At 48.7% G+C, this 23,308-nt stretch overlaps 2 protein-coding genes across 9 annotated transcripts in view; one reads left to right on the forward strand and one right to left on the reverse strand.

Moving 5' to 3' along the window:
* SYT6 (synaptotagmin 6) overlaps nt 1–19,558 on the reverse strand; it is a 64,575-nt gene extending 45,017 nt beyond the window's left edge. The window contains exons 1-4 of one of the 8 annotated variants that reach the window (XR_010152610.1): nt 18,443–18,657; nt 8,401–8,488; nt 5,325–5,590; nt 3,205–3,763 (exon numbers count right to left, since the gene is read on the reverse strand). Coding sequence is in view for 4 of the 8 variants with exons in the window: in XM_054686173.2 (XP_054542148.1) it covers nt 3,205–3,763; nt 5,325–5,673; nt 19,286–19,448 (1,071 nt within the window). In the remaining 4 variants the exon portion in view is untranslated. Of the gene's footprint in view, nt 1–3,204; nt 3,764–5,324; nt 5,674–8,400; nt 8,489–18,442; nt 18,702–19,285 lie in introns of those variants that run through there. The other 7 variants (XM_054686171.2, XR_001708675.4, XR_674453.5 and 4 more) reach the window with 7 other exon arrangements.
* LOC104002257 (ESX-1 secretion-associated protein EspK-like) lies at nt 18,046–21,324 on the forward strand. The gene is made up of 2 exons (XM_009428763.4): nt 18,046–18,291; nt 18,711–21,324. The coding sequence occupies exons 1-2, from the start codon at nt 18,074–18,076 to the stop codon at nt 18,883–18,885; spliced, it is 393 nt and encodes a 130-aa protein (XP_009427038.3). The 5' UTR covers nt 18,046–18,073; the 3' UTR covers nt 18,886–21,324.
* The last annotated feature ends 1,984 nt before the right edge of the window (nt 21,325–23,308 follow it).

Here is a 23,308-nt window from a genome sequence, read left to right on the forward strand (position 1 = left end):
AGCTGCTTCTCCTCCAAGAAGCCTTCCCAGGTTAACCCCATTCAATTCCAACTGCTTCTTTAATAGTCTTTTCCTTGGGTACCCATATATAGTTTTAATTGAATTAAGTAAGCCACTGGTCATTTAACAAGAAAGTACTGGGTTCTTACACTCAGCCCTGAGGGAAAATACAAGAGAAAGTCAAATGTGGGTCACAAGCCATTCCTGAGCCATTGGGAGGACTTTACAAGATAGAACATGACTCCAGATATAACTCGGGGATACAGAGAACACATGGGAGAGGCAGCTGCTGTGAGACCAGGAGGCCACATGAAGGATGACAGCAGGTAGGCTCTGAAAGGTGGATTGGTTTGCACCAGGCAGAGAGGTGGGAACAGATCTGCCTGACATGGAGAACCTTGTTGGCAAAGGCAAGAGGCAGAAATGTCAGGTGTTTTTCAGAAGCTGCCAGATTCCTGAGCTCAGGTCCAAAGGGCAGCTCTGGGAATGGAATCAGACACATGGGAGAGATGGGAGCTGGCTGTTGGCTGCGCTCATCTCATCAGTACTGTCCCCCATTGTGCTGGTATGGGAATTCATATACGCTTAGTGCTCTGTCATTCCTGGTGACTGTGATGACTTGGGTCTCCTTGGCCCCCAAATAATTAAAATTTGACAGCACCACATACAGGTACAAGCATCAGCCTTCTCGCACCTCTTCCCCCTCTTTTGCTTGAGTCCTTACCTGGCAGGGTGATGAGCCTGCTCCTGAGAACTCTACCTGCTGGTGGGGCTGTGGGTTGGAGGGTGGCAGGGGACTCACTTGAGAAGGAACATCCAGCTCAGACAGACGGTAAGACAGGCTGTCTGAGCATGGGTGGGGCTCTGCAGCTTGGGAAACTCCTGCACCTGGACTCCCTCTGCAACTGGCTGGAATGCTCCCCCTTCCTCTTGTCCTGTCGAGTTATTTATAACTGTCCTTCCCCACCTGATTTAGTTCTCCTCATCAAGGAGACCTTCACCAGCTATCCTAACTCTAAGGATCCTGCAACCATACACAGAGGATCATATTTGCTGCTTTGCACTACCAGCTACTGCATGGACTTTTCCTGTCTCTGTAATTACATGACAAGTTTCTGTGGGTCAAAGAAGCTGTTTTCTACCCCAGCCCCACCCTCAACCCCATGCCTGGCACAGTGTTCTTAGGAGGAGGAGATGGAGGAGGGCTATAATGATACTAGTTGAGGATGATGAGGATGATGGTGATTTGTCCTATGCTCTTTGGTTGATCTGCCCTTTTCAGAAGCCAGGTGGGGGAAGTGGGGATGGGACAAGGGCAGGACAGCCACGGGGTTCTTGGATATGGAAAGGTGCATCCAGGTGAGGAGTGTGCTTGGGCACAGACTGCCTGCCCCAGGCATGAGGCTTCCATTCATGCCTGGAGCCAAAGACACCAGATGGTGGGCTCTGGCAAGGAGCAAAGGAGGCTCCTAGAAGGGCTGGGCTGAGCTCTGCTTCCTGCAGCCCCTGGCCCTCACCCCTCTCCCTGGGTGGCAACCTCACTGTGAGGAGGACTGAGCTGCTTTTCTCTACCTGTCCAGTTACCATAATGAAGCCACAGCCTAAGGAGACCACAGGGAAGAGCTGCACCAAATGTAAACTTCAGAGTGATTTATGGAGTGGAGCGCTCGGGCCTGGGGCTGCCACAGAGCTGCTGTTCCAATCCGCCCTGTCTGCCCGCCCCGTCTGCCTGCTGGCCAGCCGGCTACTTATGTTCTTCTTAGGGATGAGATTTCAGGAAAGCAAAGGTGGGGGAGGTACTGAGCCATTGGGCTGGACTGGTCAAAGTCAGCACAAGCTATGAGAATGGGGTGTCCCCCAGACCCTTCCTGGGGCGTAAGCAGAGCCCACTAAGCTTTCTCTCTTTGAACAAAACAAGTTTTATGCCCTTTGCACACCAGAGCAGGGCTGATTTTCCCAGCCCCTCTCTTCACAGGCTCAACACAGAGATATTGAGTATTGACTATCCAAGCGGGAGTCTGCAGACAGAGTGGGGTTGCCCCTCCTCAGGGATATAGTGGAGGAAATATCCAGGTTGCCGCTCAACCTGTTAGCACTCAAGAGAGCAGATGCAAGGCCACTGGAGCTTGGAGGAATGCCCCCACTGAGCTCTCAGTTGCCTGGGGGTGCTTAGAGAGAGGACACTAGCTATACCTGCAGGATACAGCTACACAGCTTCCTCAACCCAGGGGACTAGAGCGAAGGGCTATGCCAGACCGAAGGGCTCCAGATGTGTCCTCTCCAGTTCTCTGTGCCAAACCTGTGCTCCCTTCTCTTAAAAGCCAACTTGAGCCCCAGCTCCTTGAAACCTTCCCTGATTAATTCCAGCTGGCTGCAAACAGCCCAGCACCCACCTCCTGTGTAGGTGTTAGTCAGGTCTCCTTTTGGGCTGGCCTCCCCCATCTCCCGTACCTGACTGGGAAAACAATGCCCAAGCAAAGGGACTCTGCTGTGTGTCGTCATTCGTGCTGTTCATTACATATGTCCAGCTCTCCTTCTGGGCACTCGGTAGGATTACTTTGCCCCTTCTCCCTTGATATTAGGAGTTACCACATGTCTTGTTCTAATGGGAGTGGAAGTGACATGTGTCACTTCTGCGTGGAAGTTTTAATAAACAGTGCGTGATTTGCCACTTCCTCTTCCTCCTGATGTTTAACTGTGGGGGCCCGTGTCTAAATGCAGCCTGTGTTGGCTTGGGTCCCCAGGTAACAAGGTGGAGTAGAGTCCCCAGTCCAGCTGCAAAGCACATGAAACATGAACAAGGCATAAACTTTGGTTGTCTAAAGCCACAAAATCCTCGGACTGTTTGCTGCTGCAGCATAGCCTAGTTCAGTCTGATTGATATGGCCTGTTTCAATTGCCTATGCCAAGTTTCTAATGCACATCAGTACTCTCAGTAGAAAGAACCACCCCAGAACATGCAACCAGAAGCCACAGATAAAAATTCCCTTCCCTTCCTAGCTACATGGGGACTCTGCTCTCTGCCATCCCAACCTGGGGCAGAGTGCAAGGGTAGACTGGGCCACTGGGCAGTTTCCAGAGTCCCTCTTCACATCCCAAATGGCAAAGGCCCATTTGTCTCTAGGAAGTGAGGGTTTGGGGACATGTCCCACCCAACCCAGAACCACAAATCCTCAAGAAGCCAAGGAACAGGGCTGTACTTACACTTGTGGCATATTGGATATCCTTCCAGATGGAGGTTTCCCGAGACAGGTCAGAGGCCTCAAAGAGGTTGTCCAGGATGACCTCGCCAATCATGTCATGGCGGGAGAAGCGGTCAAAGTCGAAGACACTGAGATGCAGCTTGCGGTCAGCCAGCTGCTCATAGGGCACAGGGAAGTGGAAGTTCTCATCAAAGGTGGGGTTCAGGGTCTTGCGGTGCACCCGGGTCTGCAGCTTGCATTTGCGGTCAGGCAGGAGGTAGATCTTGACATAAGGGTCAGAGCTTCCACAAAAGTCCTTGGCAGGGAGGTCAAAAGCCTTCAGGATACGCACAATCAGGGTCTCGGTCTCGTAATCATAGCGTAGGCTGAAGTTGATCTTCCCGCAGCTCTTGGTGGCCTCAGACTTGGCATCCTCCCCATCCACTGACTTCTGCTTGTAGAGCTCAGGCTTGATGCGGCCAATGCTGGTGGGCTGCTCTGCTGCTGGTGGAAGCTCATTGCCATAGTCTACACTGGAGACATGCATCTGCCTTGGCAGGTGGCGCTTGAAGGACGTGTGCCTGGTAGAGGGCAGGAGGGGGCAGAGGGAGTGTGGTCAGGGCTCAGGGGAAGGGGGATGAAGGCAAACACGAGCCTGGAGGCCCTGGCTCATCTTATCCCTTGTTGAGCCCCCTTTTCCTTCCTCTTCTTGACCCCACTTTTGCTCTGCACACACTTTGTGTGCAAGGTTGTGGTGAGCATTACATGTCTTAATATATGTAAAGTAGTTGGAATGGTGCCTGATATATAGTAAGCTCAAGAAACTTTAGCCATTGTTATCATAATCACTTTTTCCTGCTTTTCTGTTACCTGCTTTCTAGGTTTACTTCCTAGTAGACATGACTCTGGTTTCCTTATTAAATCATGAGATTCCTTAAGAGAAGGACCATCCCTTCTTATCCTCAATGTGGCACCCACTTCATCACCATCATCACCATCACCATTTGTTAAGCATTTGCTATACGGCAGGCAGCAGAGTGGTAAAAGCATGGGCTTTGGAGTTAGCCTGCATAGGTTAATTTTGGCTCTGTCACTTTCTAGCTGAGATCTTGGGAAAGTTATTTAACCTCTCTGTGCCATAAAAACGAGGATAATAAAAGTAACAGCTGCATAGGATTGCTGTGAAATGAATTGATTACATATGAAGTGCTTAGAATAGAGCCAAGCATAATCATAAGCAATATATGTGTTAGCTCTCCTTATCGATCACATTGATTCTTCCATTGGCTCCTCACAACTGCCATATGAAAGTCATCAGCCTTATTTTACAGCTGGAAAAAGTGAGTCTAAGGGAAGGTGAGGAACTTGCCCAAGGCCATATGACAGACTGTCAGTGTGACTCCCCAGCATGTTCATTCCTGGCCTCCAGTCTGAAGACCAGGCCTCGTTCTCTTTGGTTGGTCCCCTGAGGGCCTGGAGAGCCATTGCAGGGACCTAGGAGTCCATCAGAGCCCTAAGTTTTGAGTAAATACAATGCCTTAGGCATGCTTGCACCACATCTTTTAAAAGTGCTTCTGAACTTAGGGTAGGTTTTTGTCGTTATGTTTTTCTTGTTGCTATTTTCAGTTAAAGGATGCTGTATGTATTTACAGTTGTTGTCATGCAGGGAACTCTGAAAGGCTTTAAAGGAATCCTGATTCTCAAACTATTAAGATTCCCTTGCCTTATCTGCCATGTACTGCAGACTGTAGCTATCAGGCTTTACTGACATATCCCTAAACACACCATGAACTCTTACATCTCTAGGCCTTTACTGTTCTCTTCCTTCTGCCTGAAGCCTTTCCTTCCAAACATCCAACACTCCCCTATTCCACTATTCCAGTCCCCTCACACCCACACACACCCCAAGTGCACACCACATATACAGCAACCCGCCTCAAAGGTTTCCCTTTCATGAAGTCTTTCCTGGTGCCCACCTCCTCATTGATCACCCATCATGGCTCACATCATCTGACATATTTCTCAATCAAAGGATATGTGTTATTATTTCTGGTCTGTGATCCCCGCAGGCTGGAATCCCATAGATGTATTAAGGGAGTGTGGAGGTGTGGGGGTCAGGGAAGGGAGTGGTCCACTCCTCACCTGGTGGATGACGCTGGCTCTGTAGTTTGCCGCTGCAGCCGTGTGTGACGCATGATGTGCTCCTTGACCGACATCTGCACCTCAGCTGGGATATCTGGGGACGTGTGGCTGATCTTCACGGCCGCCTCCAGGAAGCCCAGGGTGCTGGGGTCCTTCAGCTTGTCCGCCATGTTGCCTCTGAAGCTGGGGCTCTGGAGGGCTTCCAAGGGGGGATTAGCAGAAGAGGGACTGGAGGCCTCCTTGTTCCTCCAGGGCATCCAGCACAGCTTCCAAAAGAGAAAGAGAAAAACTGCCACCAGGGCCACGCCACACACAATAACTACAACTGCGAGGAGGCTGACAGAGGTGCCTGCCCTCGGCATGAGCCAGGCAGGGAGGGACAGACAGACAGAGGCGGGGAGAAGCGGGTGAGGGTGTTGGAGGAGGGGGCACACGGAAGGGACAAAGACGGAAGAAGAGAGAAGAATGGTCATGAGAAAGCTGCCAGGTCAGAGGGAGAGGTGGTTTCAGGGTTGACTCTTGATTGTCCACTTGGTGGAGTATCTACAGCCTTGTGTTCACCTCAATCTGATTCTTCCAGCATCATCCTCTCTCCCGCCCCCACCCCTATCCCCCCAGCCAGCTTGGGGAGCACCTGGGCTGTCGTCTCTACTGGCTATTGGCACGTGCACAGGGAAAGGAAAATAATTTAAATAGCAGCCTAAGCAAATGTGCAAATTTGTGAAGGATTCATGTTGAGATGCTGTTTGAATTTCTATTAAAGCTGCTACTATGGCCAGACTTAGAGTCATTTTTGTCTACAGCCCACTTCCTTAACAGGGTGTGATACCTTGGGGGGCAGAGGCTGGCTAACTCATCCTCTTTTCTTCTTTATCCCATCCCCACTGAGCCCAAGACAGGAACTCAATAAACATTGAGTTGACTTCAAGTGAATGAGATTGAGCATAATCTCTTTAAGGGCAAGGATTATGTTCTTCTGTACTCCCAGAACTCTGTGCATAGTAGGCTCAATAAATACTTCTATTAAGTTGGAATCTGATCTACACAGTGCACTTCAAAGCTAAATACAGGCACACTTCATTTTGCTATGCTTCACTTTATTGTGCTTCACAGATCCTGTATTTTTTACAAATTGAAGATTTGTGGCCACCCTGCCTTGAACAAGTCTTTCTGTGCCAGTTTTCCAACAGCATGTGCACATTTTGTGTCTGTCTGTCACGTTTTGTTAATTCTCACATTATTTCAAACTTTTAAATTACTATTATGGTTGTTATGGTGATCTATGATCTGTGATCAGTGATCTTGGATATTCCTATCGTCATTGTTTTGAGGCGTCCTGAGCTGCATCCATGTAAGATGGCCAACCTAATTGATAAATGTTGTGTGTGTTCTGGCTGCTCCCTTGGCTGGCCATTCCTCTCCTTAGGCCTCTCTATTTGCTGAGGCACAACAATATTGAAATTAGGCCAATTAATAACCTTGCTTTGACTTCTAAGTGTTCAGGTCAAAGAAAGTGTCACATGACTCTCATTTTAAATCAAAAGCTAGAAATAATGAAGCTTAGTGAGGATGGCATATCAAAAGCCAAGACAGGCCAAAAGCGAGGCATTTTGTGCCTCACAGCCAAGTTGTGAATGCAAAGAAAAAGATCTTAAAGGAAATCAGAAGTGTTACTCCAGCAAACACACAAATGATAAGAAAGCAAAACAGTCTTATTGCTGATGTGGAGAGAGCTTTAGTGGTCTGGACAGAAGATCAAACCAGCCCCAACATTCTCTTAAGCCAAAGCCTAATCCAGAGCAAGACAGTACCTTTCTTTCATTCTATGAAGACTTAAAGAGGAGAGGAAGCTGCAGAAGAAACGTTTGAATCTAGCAGAGGTTGGTTCTTGAGGTTTAAGGAAAGAAGTCCTCTCCATCATGCAAAAGTTCAAAGATGAAGCAGCAAGTGCTGATGTAGAAACTGCAGTAAGTGATTCAGAAGATCTAACTAAGATAATTGATGAAGGTGACTATACTAAACAACAGATTTTCAGAGTAGAAGAAATAGCCTTATATTGGAAGAAGATGCCATCTAGGGCTTTCATAGCTAGAAAGGGGAAGTCAATGCCTGGCTTCAAAATTTCAAAGGACAGGCTGACTCTCTTTTTAGGGGCTAACACAGCTGATGACTTTAAGATGAACCCAATGCTTATTTACCATTCCAAAAATCCTACGGCCCTTAAGAATTATGCTCAATCTACTCTGCCTATGCTCTAAAAATGGAAAAACAAAACCTGGATAATAGCATATCTGTTTAAGAATGGTTTACTGAATATTTTAAGCCCACGGTTGAGACTTACTGCTCAGAAGAAATGATTCCTTTCAAAATATTACTGCTCATTGACTATGCACCTAGTCACCCAAAGGCTCTGATGCAGATGTACAAGGAGATAAATGTTGTTTTCACGCCAGCTAAAACAACGTCCATTCTGCAGCCCATGGATCAAGGAGTAATTTCAAATTTCAAATCTTAGGCTTTAGCTGTCATAGACAGTGATTCCTCTGATGGATCTGGGCAAAGTAAATTGAAAACTGTCTGAATAGGATTCACCATTCTTGATGCCATTAAGAACATTCATAATTCAGGGGAAAAGGTCAAAATATCAACATTAACTGAAATTTAAAAGAAGTTGATTCCAAACATCGTGAATGGCTTTGAGGGGTTCAAGACCTCAGTGAAGGAAATAACTGCAGATGTGGTGGAAATAGCAAGAGAACCAGAATTAGAAGCGGAGCCTGAAGAATGGATGAGGAGTTGCTTCTTGTGGATGAGTAAATAAATTGTGGATGAGTAAATATTTTATCTTCTTGAGATAAAATATACTCCAGGTAAAGATGCTGTGAACATTGCTGAAATGACCACAAAGGACTTAGAATATTACATAACCTTAGTTGATAAAGCAGTGGCAGGGGCTGAGAGGATTGACTCCAATTTTGAAAGAAATTCTACTATGGATAAAATGCTATCAGACAGCGGTGCATGCTACAGAGATATCTTTAGTGAAAGGAAAAGTCCATTGACGCAGCAAACTCACCGTTGTCTTAAGAAATTGCCACAGCCACTCCAGCCACCAGCAACCACCAAACTGATCAGTCAGCAGCCATCAACATCGAAGCAAGACCCTCCACCAGCAAAAAGAGATTAAGACTCACTGAAGGCTCATTTTTAGCAATTTAGCATTTTTTAGCAATCAAACTTTTAAAATTAAGGTGTATATATTGTTTTTGGGTGTAATTCTATTGCACACTTAATAGGCTACAGTATATTTTACACTGTATATGTGTATATATATAGGTATATATATTACAATGTATACTTTTTGTAAGGCTTTAGCTGCCATGGATAGTGATTCCTCTGATGGATCTGGGCAAAGTAAATTGAAAACCATATGAATAGGATTCATCATTCTTGATGCCATTATATTTACAGTATATTACAGTATATTTTATACTGTGTGTATATGTATATATTCACATATATGTATATATACATATATGTATATACTGTATACACTTAATAGACTACAGTATATTTTATACTATATATATTTTATTTAATTCTATTGTGCTATTCTAATAATTCTATTTCTTTTTATAAAATATACTTTAGTCTATTAAGTGTACAATAGAATTACACAAAGTTATATATATGTTTACATGTGTACATATATAAATTACATATACTTATATGTATAAATGTTTTAGATACATATATGTATATATAGTATAAAAGTAGTATAGTACAAAAGTTACGTGTGTATATATACATATATAGTATAAAAGTAGCATAGTTTAAAAGTTATATATATCTATATATACATACATACATATGTATATGTGTATAAGTTATATATATATATATAACTTATATATATAACTTATGTGCGTGTGTGTGTGTGTGTGTATATATATATATAACTTTTATATGCACGGGAAACCAAAAAATTTGTGTGACTTGCTTTATTTTGATATGTGCTTTATTGCAGTAGTCTGTAACTGAACCTACAATATCTCCAAGGTATTCGTGTACAAATGATTCCTAGAGCTGTCCTCCTCCATTCCTGTGGCTATTCAAGAGCTTTGCTGTAAAACTGGTATTTTAAATGTTGTGATTGGTTTGGAGGTGGGCTCTCACTCCCCCACCCCCAGCCCACCCCTGACCCCAGGGATGCACATTATCCCAAGAAAGGGGTATGCCCCTATGAGGGATGCCCCTCTTTGTGAGAAATTATTAAGCAGACCTCCCATCCCACTTCCCTCTCCAAATTTGGGAATGAACCTTTGAGCCCAAGGCCTCTTCTTGCTCGGAGTAGAGAAGTTAGAAGGCTCTGAACCAAGGGCATACTTTGCAGGGTTTGCAAAAAGGTTACTGTGGACAAACTAGCAGAAGAGTTTTGTTTGGCTTGCTTAATGATTGAAACGTTAAGAAATTCCATCATCATCGTCACCCCAGACTTCTGAATTCACTGGAAAAGACCAATGACTTGGTAATTGAACATGGGCTCCCACATGGTGGGAACTGGTGACTCTCTTTGTAAGGATATGTCCTCACCAGCTCAACCCTCCACTTCCTGTTCCCTGTCTGGCCCCTGAAAGCTTGTAAGTTTGAAGCCTCTGTATTAGCCTGTCCAAATGCCTTAAAAATCTTACTATTTAAGGTAAGAAATGACCCCACAAGTAGTGAGGCCAGGCTGTGCCTTTAAAGATGGCAGCAGTGGTCCACAGAAGGGACTTGCTTGGAGTCACAGGTTGGTCAGACACAGAACCTGGACTAGGGTCCAGATGTCCACCACCCAGGCTGGCACTCTTTCCTCTGCCCTGACCTGTCTGTCTCTGGTTAAACTGTAGGCTACTATGACACGTGTTTTTCCTCTTTGTCTGATTCAGGGCCTCACATAGAAACTGGCACATGGAATGAATGAGTGACTGAAAGAATGATGTATGAGAAGGCTGTAATTAGCTCTCATTTCAATTAAGTTCAAGCAACATTTACTGAGTACTTGCCATGTGCCAAGTTCTGAGCGAGGCTTGAATGCCCAGGCCCCTGCTAAGGGGATCCAGGTACTCCCACAGCACATAGGCTCCAGGGAAAGAGATCCCACATCAGGGGCCAAGAAGGAGTTGAGGATATCAGCCACTCTCTCTGGGAAGCCAGCACTGCCTTTTGATTCCTTTGCTGCAAGTTACTTGCCTAGATCAGTTATCACCTCCGAGAATAGGTAATAATAGCAGAGAATCCTCAAGTCCTGAGCCACCTACCACCACCCCCTTCCCAAGCCTTCCCAAGGCCTGGCTCCCTGCACAGGGACATTAGAGCCTTTCCCTGGCCAAAGGAGCTGGAGGTAGTCCTTCACCTGGAGACTGCCAGACACCGGGAAAGCTCATTCTAAGTCAACTTCTATACTAAAGGTCTCCAATGTGGTGGTGTCTCCAGTGGGGTGAAGCTCGGGGCAGGTGGACACAAGAGAAAAAAACCAAGCCATTTTAATATTTATAATCTTTAAAAGAAATCAAATTTTTAATATGCAGTTGATAGGAATAATAGCATGTTATTAGATTTAGGCAATTTATTCAACATTACTATGTCTAAGGTTCAAAGAGCTTTATATCTATTCACTCATTTAATCCTCTCCAATGAAAAAGGTATGATTATTATCCTCATTTTGCAGATGTGGAAACTGAGGCACAGAAGGTTAAATAGATTTCCCAGGTCACACAACTAGTGAGTGGTGAAACTGGGCTACAACCCAGCCAGTCTGGTTCTGAAGTATCACCTCTGTGGAACATGTATGTAACTTGGGAACAAAAAAACATATATTGGAGGTACTAAGTTGTTTTTTTTTTTTGTTTTTTTTTTTACCTGTTATGAGTTCATGATCTAAATAATTTGGAGACTCTTTCTTCAGGTCTTTATCCTAGTGGGCTCACCAGGAAAGTCACCACAGCTATATGTGTCCTTATTCTACATATCTGGCCATCTCTAGCCCTTCACATCTGTTCTCTGTTACAGCTGTTCTGGATGCATTCTCTGCAATATGAGTCACCTCAAAACAAAAGGTGTTTCTAGGGCTTTGCTTTCCTTTGATCATACATCTTACTTGTTCTGGTAATAATTAGAATTTTAATGAGAAGGGGAGTAGGGGGAATCTAGAGAGCATAGAGTGCATTTAAATGTTCAGCCTGACAAATAATTGAATTCGTAAATGAAAAGAGAGGTAGGAGAAGGGGGTGGGGCAGGACAATGAGGTTTTCCTCGGTGTGGTTGCTATTTAGATTGCCTCTCCATGTGACCCCCAGCTGCTGTTCCCTCAGAGCTGTGATTAGGGGAGGCAGAGGGCATGGTTTTTTGGAATCAGCACCCAGCACTCAATACTGGTTATATGAGACCAGGAGGCCCGTCCTATGCCTGAAGAATCTTATTGCAGGACTAGAGGAGCCTGGGCTTTTGACATCTCACTGGCAGGCAGTGCAAGGAGAATTAGGTCTCAAACACTGAGTGGGTTTGTCTTCACAGGAGATGCAAGGTTGGTGAGCAAGGCTAGTAAGACCAGAAGCAGGCAGCAGGGAGGAGGTGACTGTAGAAGATTCAGCTCATTTAAAATCACTGTATGTGGCCTTGAACTCAGACATCCCTCATCTCCTAGTTTAAGTTACATTGAGATTAGAAAGGGCTGTAGGCTTCTGTACAGCCTAAGGGCTGCATAAAGGCCCAGATAACCTAAGCTGTGTGCCTTCCCACTCTGGGCTTGCTGGGGCCAACCCACTGGGACATGTCCCCTAGGAAATCACAGGTGCACAAATAGCCTTCAAAACCCTTTTCCCATTCACATCTTGTTTGAACTTTGACCCCTTGAGGCAGCTAGAACTTTGATGGGCAACTCTGCCAGTTTCTGAGTCCTGATCCAGTGCTCTTCCAATTTACACCACACGTTCACTTCAGGAAAAGCTAGAAGTAAGCCTCCAGTAAGGGAGAGAGGGCTCAACCCAGCACTGAAAAAGAGAAAGTACTTCCTAGGTATTTGGATGCTTCTTCCCTGTCTTCTTCTTTACCTCCTCTTCAGCTTAGAGAGAAGAAGCATTGCCCTGAAGTCAGACTGGCCTCACTAACAGTCTACCTCTACTAGTTTTAAACTGTGACCTTGGCAAACTATGTAACACTTCTCAGCCTCAGTTTCCTCATCTATAAATTGGGGGTAATAATAGTATCTACCTTATAGGGTCATTGTGAGGTTTAAATGAGACCAAAACTGTTGAGGATAGTGCCTCAGATGTAATAAGCAATATAATAAATATTACCTATTTTTATTAGAATTAGTTATGCCCAGCCCAATTTGAAACAGTCCTTAGTTTTGAAATTTGTTTAATGGGCAGAACACCTGAAAACCATTGAACATTAATCAACAGAGATAGCTTTAACCTTGTCTTTACAAACCAAGAACAATCTTACTAGCAGAAATAATATAATGGTTTTGGACATAGCCAGGTCCGTCTGTATCTTGAGACGTAACACAAACTATGGTTCAGATCACACATCTCCAGGCTTTTCCTGCTAATACTCATTTGCTTGCTGCCTCCTCAGTTGTTTTGTTGTTACCATCACCAGCCAGCTGGTGAACAGGAATGAATTCCAAAGAAGTAAGAAGAAGATCATGGAAGAAAAACCTATAATTGAGAACATCCTATGTTCTTGAAAAATTTCTTGAAATTTGGGGAAAAGAAGCCTATTGCTCAATATTCATTGTGAAATGTTTTCATTCAGGCATCAGAGGAGCTCTAGTATTTCATGGGCACCTGATTTGGTAAACCATAGTAGCCAACTCTCCAGCAGTCTCATGGGAGAGAAAACAGCTATGGAACTAGGCTTTGGGATCACACCCCAGTGACATAGCCTTGTACAGGGGCACATGGCTTCTAGCCCTGGCTGTGAAACTGAACTCACAGGTGCTCAGACACAGGATGGACATCTCAGGTGGGCGGCAGTGCCAGAATGACCGACAGCACAGCATGTATCATCTTCATTGCTTTCTAATTGCGTGACCTTGAGCAAGTTATTTAACCTGTCCAAATCTTAGTTTTCTCTTTTATTTAGTCAGGATTCGAATTATTCCTACTTTGCAGAATCATTGTGAATATTAAATAAGCTAAGACTTTGAGCACAGGCCCTGGTACACAGTGAATGTCCCCAAAATGTAAGCTGCTGTTATTCTTCATGTTTTGTTTTTTGGTGGAGGATAACAGTTGACTGTGTATACAGAACAGACACAAAGCTAAGCTAAGTCTTTGAGGCAGGGAAGGGAGACTCCAGATCAGAGGACAAAGAATCTGAGGGACGTCAGGCCCCTCTTCTCTCCTGGGAAGTTGAGATCCCCTTCAAGGCCATCAGGGTAGGATCTGCTTGTCACCTTAAATGAGACTGTCTGGTTGGGGTGATGGCCCATGGTCTCCCTCCTCTTCCAGAAAATGCTGGGTTATTAATTAGCAGCTCAGGGCTTTCTTATCTTCCACCACTGACACTTCTTTCTCCAAAGACAGCCCTAGTGCCCCCTCCCCTCTTCTCCACCCATAGTGTTAGAATTCATCAGCAATTCTTATTGCTTGCTATTGTTCCCATTTTTCTAATGGGCTCCCACGTCAGAAAAATCCATTTTGTAACAGTAACAGGCGTTCTTACTAACAGATTGTAATTGAAGAGATAAACTGGGAAGAGGAAGCAAAAAGAAAGAACCATTTTCCCTACTCACCCCAAAGCCAGAGAAAGCTGGCTTCAGGGCCTGGAATTGGTTGTGGACCCTCAGAAATGGTCAGTGCTCAGGCTGGGGAGAGCAGGAGCTGCCTCGGCCAAGGAGCTCTCGTGCAGACACAGACAGAGACATAGACAAAGCACAGCCCACAGGCCAGGGAGCAAGTGACGCAGAGGCCCAGGAGCTTGGAAGAAGAGCGTTTAGCCTGGGAAGAGAAGAGATTCTGGGCAGAACCACTCATAAAATACTAATATCATTTATTTATTTATTTATTTATTAATACATAGTGAGCATTATGCCCTTTACATTATCTAATTTAACCTTTCTAGCCTCCCTAAGAAATTGGTATACACCCTTAAAGATAAAGAAACTAAGCATAGAGATGTTAACCAGGTAACTTGTTCAAGGGTACAGTGCATTAAGGAGAAGAGCTGGGATTTGAACCTAGGACTTGCTGATGCCCAAATCTGGGCTCTTGAATCAGGTATCTGGGAGGACTACAGATTGAGCTGTGGAGTCCCAGGCTGGACAGAGAAGTTGGAGTGGGGGCAGGCATTTCTTAGTTGTACTCAGGAGAGGATGGGAGGGATACTCCCGCTTTTTGGCCTGACCCTATGAACCTGGACAGAGGCCCAGAGACTCAGATTATGACCAGCCTGGTGACCACCTGCCCCATCTTCTTCCCTGGAAAGCTGACACTTCAGGTTGCCCACCAGCCACCAGGCAAGTAACCAGTGGCCTCTGGAAAAGGTGTACCTGAGGAATATCTGAGAGAGAGAGAGAGAGAGATTGTGTGTGTGTGTGTGTGTGTGTGTGTGTTGGGAGAACAGAGCTATTCTGTACTGAGGCTCAGACGTGGCCCATTAATAATAAGCTCTGCCAGGGCTTGTAAGTTTATTAGGAGAACCGGTGTAATTAAAATTCAGGGCTGGGGGGAGGGGAGCAGAGGGCTTTTGCTTCCTTTCCTTCTTTCAGAGATCCAGCCTGAGCTACCAATGGGGATAATTAGCAGAGTCCAAACAGAGAAGGAATTAATGCTCCTGAAAAAGCTGTGATGAGGAGAGACAATGCCAAGCTAATTACGGCCGCACCAAGCTTTATGACTGGGCGCTCACTTCCACCATCATTAGGGGATTCAGAGCTAAATCGGAGACTAATGTGGAGTGTTACAGCTAACAGAACATTGGCACTAATTTAACAATTATTAATATTATTAGTTTGGTGGATGGTAACTGTACCTTTCTGCCTGAGGGGTCAGGGCATGTGGCCCTTCTGAATGTGGGATCAAGGCTGGAGTGATGGAGGTGGAGGGCAGACAGCCAGAAATTCTTTTCCCTCTATGCTTCTCTCCCTGTTTGTACCTGCAACTAGTGAGAGGAGGGGTCTGCCTGGGTCCTCGGGGAGCAAGAAAGAGTTCAGTGCTCCTAGAAGAAAGAAAGGAGGGATGAGGTTGTGTCATTATACTTGGAGGGTCCAGATCTGGATGCCCCTGTTTATTTCTACTTTCAGAGACTCCTCTGATTTCAGTTCCTAAGTGTGACTCAGTCCTTAGAGGCTTCTTTTCCTAAGCAAGAATAGAAAGGGTGCCACCCAGTTTAGTCGGGACTTTGTCTTAGCATGCTTTCCCCACTCCAGACAACCCTATACAGACCATAAAGAAACCTGGTTTGATCCAGATGCCTCAATGCCACTCCTCACTATTTGCAGCCACATGTTATACCCCTAACTCTGTGGACAGGGAAGATAAACTTCAGACAGTTAGAAGAGAACATGTCTTTTGTACAGAGCTTAGAGGGATGACACATACTGAAACCACCATCCCTACTTGACGTTCTCATCAAAGTCAGAGGGAGAAGAAAACTTCTAGAACTATAAATCTAAGGGCTCTACAACTCCTAGATACTGGACCCTGCTTCTAGAACTCTAAAGCTCAAAACACACTAGTCAGAATATCATCTCCTTGGGTTCTAAAGGATTGTGCATTGTACCTTTCCTCAAAAAGGGCAAAATCTGCAGAATTCCATCCTTCCAGTGAGAAGGACAAACATCACATAAATTTCATGGCCACAAGTAAACTGGAGTTAACCACTCCCGGCTGCCAGCCTAAGAAAAACAGGGAAGCTTGAGGTCTCCTGTCAGGTTTCTGCATTTGCTGGAGCACTTCTGGACCTCTGCTTGCTACCTTAAGTCCAGAACCCATGCTGACCATACCTAAACCTCTGCAGCTTGGCTTATGGAAAAAGTTCATTCATTTCTACAAGGCAAATGACACAATGAAAGGTGGAGAACTGCTTATTAGTGTTCACTTGGGGTGTATTAAGGAGAATAGCAGGACTATGGCTTCAGAGTTTTTAAAGAAAAAGGGGAAACTTGCTTTTAGTTTGGACAGTTTGTGTACAGGTGTTTCCAAGTCAGGGTCTGATTAACTGAGACTTCCTGTGCAATTCCTAGCACAGACTCTAGCCTATAGAGGAGTCTTAGCAAATGACAGTGGAGTCTGAATCTCAATCTCAGGGTGTTACTAGAAATCTGTAAGCTAGAGACTTAGAACAGGAAGAAGTCAAGGGAAAACATAAAATGGTAAACAGAGCTGGGCCTGCTCTAGCCACTTGCATTTTTCATAAAACTGCAACAAATGAAAAGCTCTAGCATTGTGCTGGTTGGAGAATCTGGACCCAGAGAGCAGGCTGGGAGGCGGAACAGCTGGAGCCTGGTCCTGAACTCCATGGCATCTCCCCAGACCCTCTGGTCACCTAAATTCTCAAAATCCCAAGGCCACTCTCAACCACTATCTTTCTCTTGCTATGATCAAAGGGTCTGCTCCTGCCTCCCCATATCCCTTTCAGCCTCCCAGCTTGGACCCTGGGCTTCCTGGGACTTGTGACTCAGCAGCCAAAGTTAAAGTTTTCCTGAGCTAACAACTAGAACTCATCTTCTGATGCAGCCTGCAGGGAAGGCATAGTAATTCATCTGGGCCTGCCGACTCTCACCCCTCAGGCTTTTCTCACCCTCAACCTGGCCATCCAGGCACCTGTCATTCCAGATTATGGGTATCTCTGTGGAGTCAGAACACCTGTGCCTCCCCCTACCAAGATGTGCTGCACACATACAGCCCTGCTCCACTTCCAGCAACTTCCACCGTCACCCCCAGCATTTCTGCCCTGAACAGACAGGAGAGTCAGCTTCCATCCCAGATGGAACTCCACAGGTATGTTCTCACCCTCTAGGCTCTGAGGGTCAGGATCAGCATTAAGGCTCCACTGGAGATGGATCATTGGTGGAAAAGATGGAAGGGAGCTGGGGAGTAGGGAGAGGCAGGAAGAGACTCCCTGATAGGGAAAATTCTGTGTCTGGTGTGTATGCGCGGTGTAGGAGGGGATGGCACCAGAGAACCAGAGTCTTATAATAATAACTTGTTAGGCTAATGTGTTCTGCGAATCTCCAAGGCAGGGAATCAACTTCCCCAACCTCCATCTCTGTACCACCCTCTAAAAGTTCTTTATGTCTAACCTCAGTCCCTTCTGCTGCAGTGATCAAACCATTGACTAAACACTGCCACAACTAGGGACAGCAGCGCCTCCTACGACCCTCACAGGGCTCAGGTGGGCTCCACTCACCCCAAGGCTGGATACAGCCCCCTCACACACACAAGCCTCCCCCTGGCCCACCGCCCCCTCCCCCGAACTGCTCCTCACGGGTATCTACCTCTATATACGACCTTTAACCTCAAGTGAAAGAAAACAGGACCCTGGGACCTGCAGCCGCTGGGGAGTTTACCCCACCTGTACCTGCTCCCAGAACCGCCGGTCCCTGGCTTCTCGTCCCTGGAGCAGCGCGTAGGGACCAAATTCCCGCCTCTGGCAGCCCCTTTCTCCCCTTCCCGCGCCAGCGGTGCAGAGCCACTGAGCAACTCCCGAGTGCTCCTAGGCCCAGCGCTACTGGGGTCGGGGTGGGGGAATAAGGAGGGATGGAGCCTGCAGAGCCTCCTGGAACCCCGGCGTCCTGGTCCTTGCAGGATCTCCCCACCCCCACTCCGCATTATCTCCAGGCCTCTCACTCCCCCAGCCCCTCCCCCACGGAGGGGACGCGACCCATTACTCCCTCCCGCCCCGGACCCTCCAGATATCGGGACAAAGAAGCCCCGCGGCAGCCGGCGAGCGTGGCTGCCGGGCACTGGTGCAGCAGGTAAATACCCTGGGCCGGCCGCCACGTCGCCGACCCTCCCGCAGCTCCCGCCGCCAGGGCGCGACACGCCATTCCCCCTGCCGCGACTCCCCGGAGACGCCGCAGCTGCGCGCCAGGGTCCAGCCCGGCGGGGATCGGGCTCGGGACTCACCCGCTCCGGCGAGCTCGACTCAGCTCGGGCTCCCGCCTCGGCTAGGCAGCCGCCTGGGGCTGCGTCCCGCGCAGGGTCAGCGCGGATCGGGCAGGAGGCGCCCTCTTGGCAAAGTCGGCTAGAGGCGCCAGCTCAGTCGCGCACCGGCCCCGAGTCCGAGTCCGAGAGGGACGGAGGGAGCGAGTTATAGGGGCGAGAGGGGTGGGGGAAGGACGCCGCAACACCCTCATACCCTCCCCCACCCCGCCCCCTGTCCCCCGCCCCCCAGCGGAGACGCGGAAAACCACTCGCAGCCGGAGAGACACCCGGACACAAAGACCTCGTGCCAGCCGCAGACCCAAGTTTCTCCCGGAGAGACTGGGGGTCCGCCCGCGTTCACCGCGAGAACACACAAACGGACGGACAGACCGACGCACGGACCCGGGGACCTCGACACTCGCTAGGAGGCAAGCTCTATTCCTCAGCCGGGCGCCCCTCGTCTCCCGCTCTCTCCATGGACCCCTATCCTGGCAAATCGCCCGCAGAGCGAGCTTGGAGATGCGAGGGAAACTGAAGCCCCGAGGGTGCCCCGTCCTGGGAGCCTGGCTGTCTGCGGGGTCCCCCGCATTCCGCAGTAGTAATACAGGAGGGCCGGGGGCTTCTACCCCCACCCCCGCTCCCCTTCGGGTCTCTCCTGGCTGTGCAAGCGATGGGCCAGAGGGCTGGACGAGGCTGGCTCCCAATCCAGAATCCCGAGCTGGGGAGTTCTCTCTAGGTTCTGGGGCTCCTGGGACCGGGGCTTTGGGGAAGGGAGACCGCAGGACGGATGTCCAGGAAGGGAGGGGGCCCTGGGTCTCCCGTTACCTGCGCCTGCCGCGCTGGGACTCCGCTCTGGGGGCTGCAGCTCGAAGCTCCGACAAGTCTCCACGTCCAGCCCGAGAGGGGGCGGCCGGGCCCGGCACAGCGAGGCGAGGACCGCGAGCGCCTCCTGGCACCGAGGCCCGCCGGCCCCCCACACTCCGCTCATGCCCTAGACACCCAGGCTTGCCGAGCAGCAGCTCGAACCCGCGCCCCGGCCGCACTGGGGCGGGGCACGACGGCCCCAAGAAGACCCTCCCTGCAGCGGCCCCCTGCGGCTCCGCTCTGCTTTTAATCACTTCCCCGCAGGGTCCCCGCCCCTCACGTGGCATCCCGCGGCAGCTGGCAAGTCTGGCGCCTCGCGGCCGCCCCCTCTACACTCAGGGACTGGCCTGAGTCCGGGGGGTGGGGGTTTCGAGGCGGGAAGCCGGGCTGTCCCGAATCTCGGAGGGTGCAAGGCCAGGAAAGAGTCCGGGTTCCCACTCCGCATTCACTGCCTGGTGTGACCTTGGGCGTCTCTGAGCCTCAATTTTCGTCTCCGTAAAGGAGGTGTAATGATTTTAAGTACTTCACGGACTCCCTGGGGATACAAAGATCGTGTTTGTGAAAACACTGGGTAAACTGCCACATGCCACACGAATGACAGAGAAATAGATAACCCCGTAACAGAAAGAGCGACGGTCAGGCAGGGTCTGGGAGGACCTTGGCCGAGGTTCCTGACGGGAGCAGTTAGACTGGCCCCCGAGTCCCAGCTTCGGAGGTAGAAGACCCCAAGACAGGCGGGCGATGCGAACTGCAAGACTTTCCGAGCTCCGCAATCCTGCGGTCCGCGGTACCCGCATGTTGCTATGGCGACGGGAGGCAGCGGCCGTCTCTCTCCATGGCAACGGGAGGGAAAAGTTTCTGGCGAACAGGAATGGGGGGTCATTTCAAGAGGGCGCAGGGCGCTCAGTTCCGCCGACCCACCTCCTTGCTTCGGTGAAACAGCACCAGAGATCATGTATCTTTCTGCTAAGCATAACAAGAAAGACAGAAAGCTCAACGGGAGGATTGAGGCTAGACTTAAAGTAGAGATCCCCTCAGAAACTGTGGAGTGAGGCCCAGGAACAGATTGGCTGAGAGGCTTCGAGCTGCCTCACTCAGCGCTGGAAGTCTGTGAGCCATGGTCAGGGAGGCCGGGGGACCAGCGCCCTGCAGGGGCCTATCTCGGGAGTCTCTTGATCTACACCTGTCGGCGGTGGGGCCCCTTCTGAGTGGGGCTCGCCTGAAGCCCCAGACTCAGGTCCATTTGCTCTCCCGGAGCTGGGAAGGAAGCTTTAGCTGCAGCCCCTGGAAGCTGCTGGGTTGGTGTATGCCCGAGTGGCTGGCGAGGGAGAAAGGTCTTGCCTCTTAATTAACACGCTTATTGGAAGTGACTCGGACAATGACTCACGTTCCGGAGGGAGGAGATTCGGAGCCTTAGCTCCTGGCGGTCTCCACTGCGCGCCATCTGTGCCAACCGGCCCTTGGACTTGCGATCCCCTAGCAGCTAGTGCCTGGGGCACCAAGGGCTAAAGCAAGGCCTGTGAGGACCCTGGCCCAGCCAGGCGGCTTTTCCACCGTGAGGCGCTCCCTGGCTCTGTCCACGGTGCTGAAGACCCAGTTGGTGCTACCATCGCGTGAGCATAAGTTTAGGGGACGAGGGAGAGGCAATTGTTGAAGGTTCGCAGCTTCCACCCTGACCCCTGTGCCTGTGATAGCAGAAGGCTAGGAACTCAGGCAGGGACCAAGCAGACACGACGCAGGCGATACTGTGCAATCCGGGCTACCTTCCTGCTGGAGGTGTTTGGTTGCTGTTCCAAGAACAAGTGGGGCTCTGGCATCCCTATTCGCCTTCCTGGTGCTTCTGAAAACCCACCTGAGGAGCCTAGAGGCCCCATTAACTTCTTTTCCATCACCCGATGCACATCTCAGCACCCAGAAGAGCCTCTGGCTACACGCTTATTAGCAGTTTCCCAAGTGGCAGGTTTGTGTTTATGTAAAATACAAATGGAGAACTGCTCTTTGCCCGTGTTTATGGCAACTCTGTCACTCCCCTGCTATTTCTCCCTCCCCCTCGCGAGTTCCTGGGGGAAATTCACAGAACAAAGCGCCTTGTTTTGCCTTTGCATAGAATGAAAAAACACAGGACCATTCCAAGGGCCCAGACCTGTGATGCAGGGAAATCAATATTTTGCTTACATCGAGTGGGGGAATTTGCATCTAAACTGAAGGCAAAGGAGCTTGTTTGGAGCAGAGCAGGTGGCAGGAGCCGAGAATTAACAGATAATTTCTCATTGTTCCCGGATTCAGCCTCCACACTCGGCAGGCGCTTCTGCAGCGTCTCTGGCGCCCCGGCAGCAGCTCCGGACCTGGCATTTCTCAATCTAGCAGTGTGAAGGAGCTGCTGCCCTGATAGGGCTGCAGAAACAGGTTAGGGCCCCTGGGTCAGTCAATAGCTATTGAAGTTGGATTGTAGGAGTTAGGGTGTGTGAGAGAGACAGAGAGAAAGAAACAGAGACAGAAATAGAGGCAAGAGACAGATACAAATGAGAGAGACAGAGGATGAGACAGAGATACAGAGAGACAGTTATAGGAAATAGAGAACAGAGAAACAGACAGGGAGACAGATGTACAGGTAAAGAAACACACATTCAGAAGGAGACATTAAGATAAAGCCTCACCCTAGTTGTCCTCTTTAGCCCGCTACCTCCCCCAGCCCCCAGATCAATTGCTGATACCACTGTGGTCACATAACCAGCCACAAAGCAGAAAAATTCTTCATGTAATGATGGAAACTTTTTGTCTCTCAAACCCCTTTGCCCTGCAAACCCAACCCCCAAACACACCTTTGCTTCTTCCCATATGAAGAGATAAAATTCAGAGTCCCAGGGTCCCACCAAGAGCTGGGAGGGAGGATCCAGGGTCCCACTCAAACCCAGAGAGGGAAAGAGGTGGAAAGAAGTGGAATTGTTGCCCTTCAATTCTATCTCTCAGAGAAATCCCATTCTGAGTTTGGGTTTAGGGGTGGGGAGGAGAGAAGCAGGAGCAGAGACAGTTAAGCATGGAGTGGTGGCAAATAAGTACATTGGACAGGGCCTGGGAGGGCTGGGATTCAGGGCTGGTGCACCAAAGCAGCCATGAGGCTGTCACATCCCCTATCTGGGGCTCAGTGTGCCTATGTGAAGTTGGATTAGGAGCTCTTTGAGGCTCCTTCCAGCAACAACACTCTAGGATTTTACATGAGGGAGAAAAGAGGAGGCTGGGGCAAAGGGAGGAGGGAGGCAGCCTTTCCTGGCTCTGAAGCTGAGGGTGGTTTTACAGAGGCCAACTCACTTTCAGCTCCCCCTCCCCCATCGTTCTCATTGTGCCTACAGCCATGCATGGAGCATCCCGAGTCTGGGCACCTCCAGACCAGACTTCTCAGATGCAGGAAGAGGAGCTGGGGTGGAATGGGAGGCAGAATGAGAGGAGGTTTGAGACAGAAACAAGAGGCCTCCCACTCCTATGCCCTCCTCTCTTCGGAAATAGCCAATGCACTCATCTCCTGCCCCCAACTTAAGTCTCTGCCCTTGGGCAGGCTCCCACTCTGCTCTGAGCAGCAATGTCTTGTTGAGTTATGTTGCAAATAAAATAAATTAAAACCAAATAATAATTTCTTTAAAAAAATTGAACCTTGGTAGGAAATTGCTAATGCTGTAGGCGGGAAGAATGAGCTCCTTTGACATGAGCCGATGTGTCATATTGTCTTTCCATCTCAATGCAATTTCTAAATAGGGAGCCCTTTCCCCATTCCCTCCTCCCTCCAAGTCCCCAGCAGAAATGTAAAGGGAGCAGTCTGACGATTGTAGCTGGATTGTCTGACATGCAGGGAGAGACACAGAGGAATAGACACACAAGCACACCTACAGCTTTGCCACGTGGATAGAAGCTAAGGAGGCTCTGACCCAACCCTGAGGGCCCCTGGTCTCTTCTCCCCACCTCCCCCATCCTCTGCTTACTGAGGCATGT

The sequence above is a fragment of the Pan troglodytes genome, chromosome 1, assembly GCF_028858775.2.
Source record: "Pan troglodytes isolate AG18354 chromosome 1, NHGRI_mPanTro3-v2.0_pri, whole genome shotgun sequence".
In the NCBI taxonomy this organism is placed as follows: Eukaryota; Metazoa; Chordata; class Mammalia; order Primates; family Hominidae; genus Pan; species Pan troglodytes.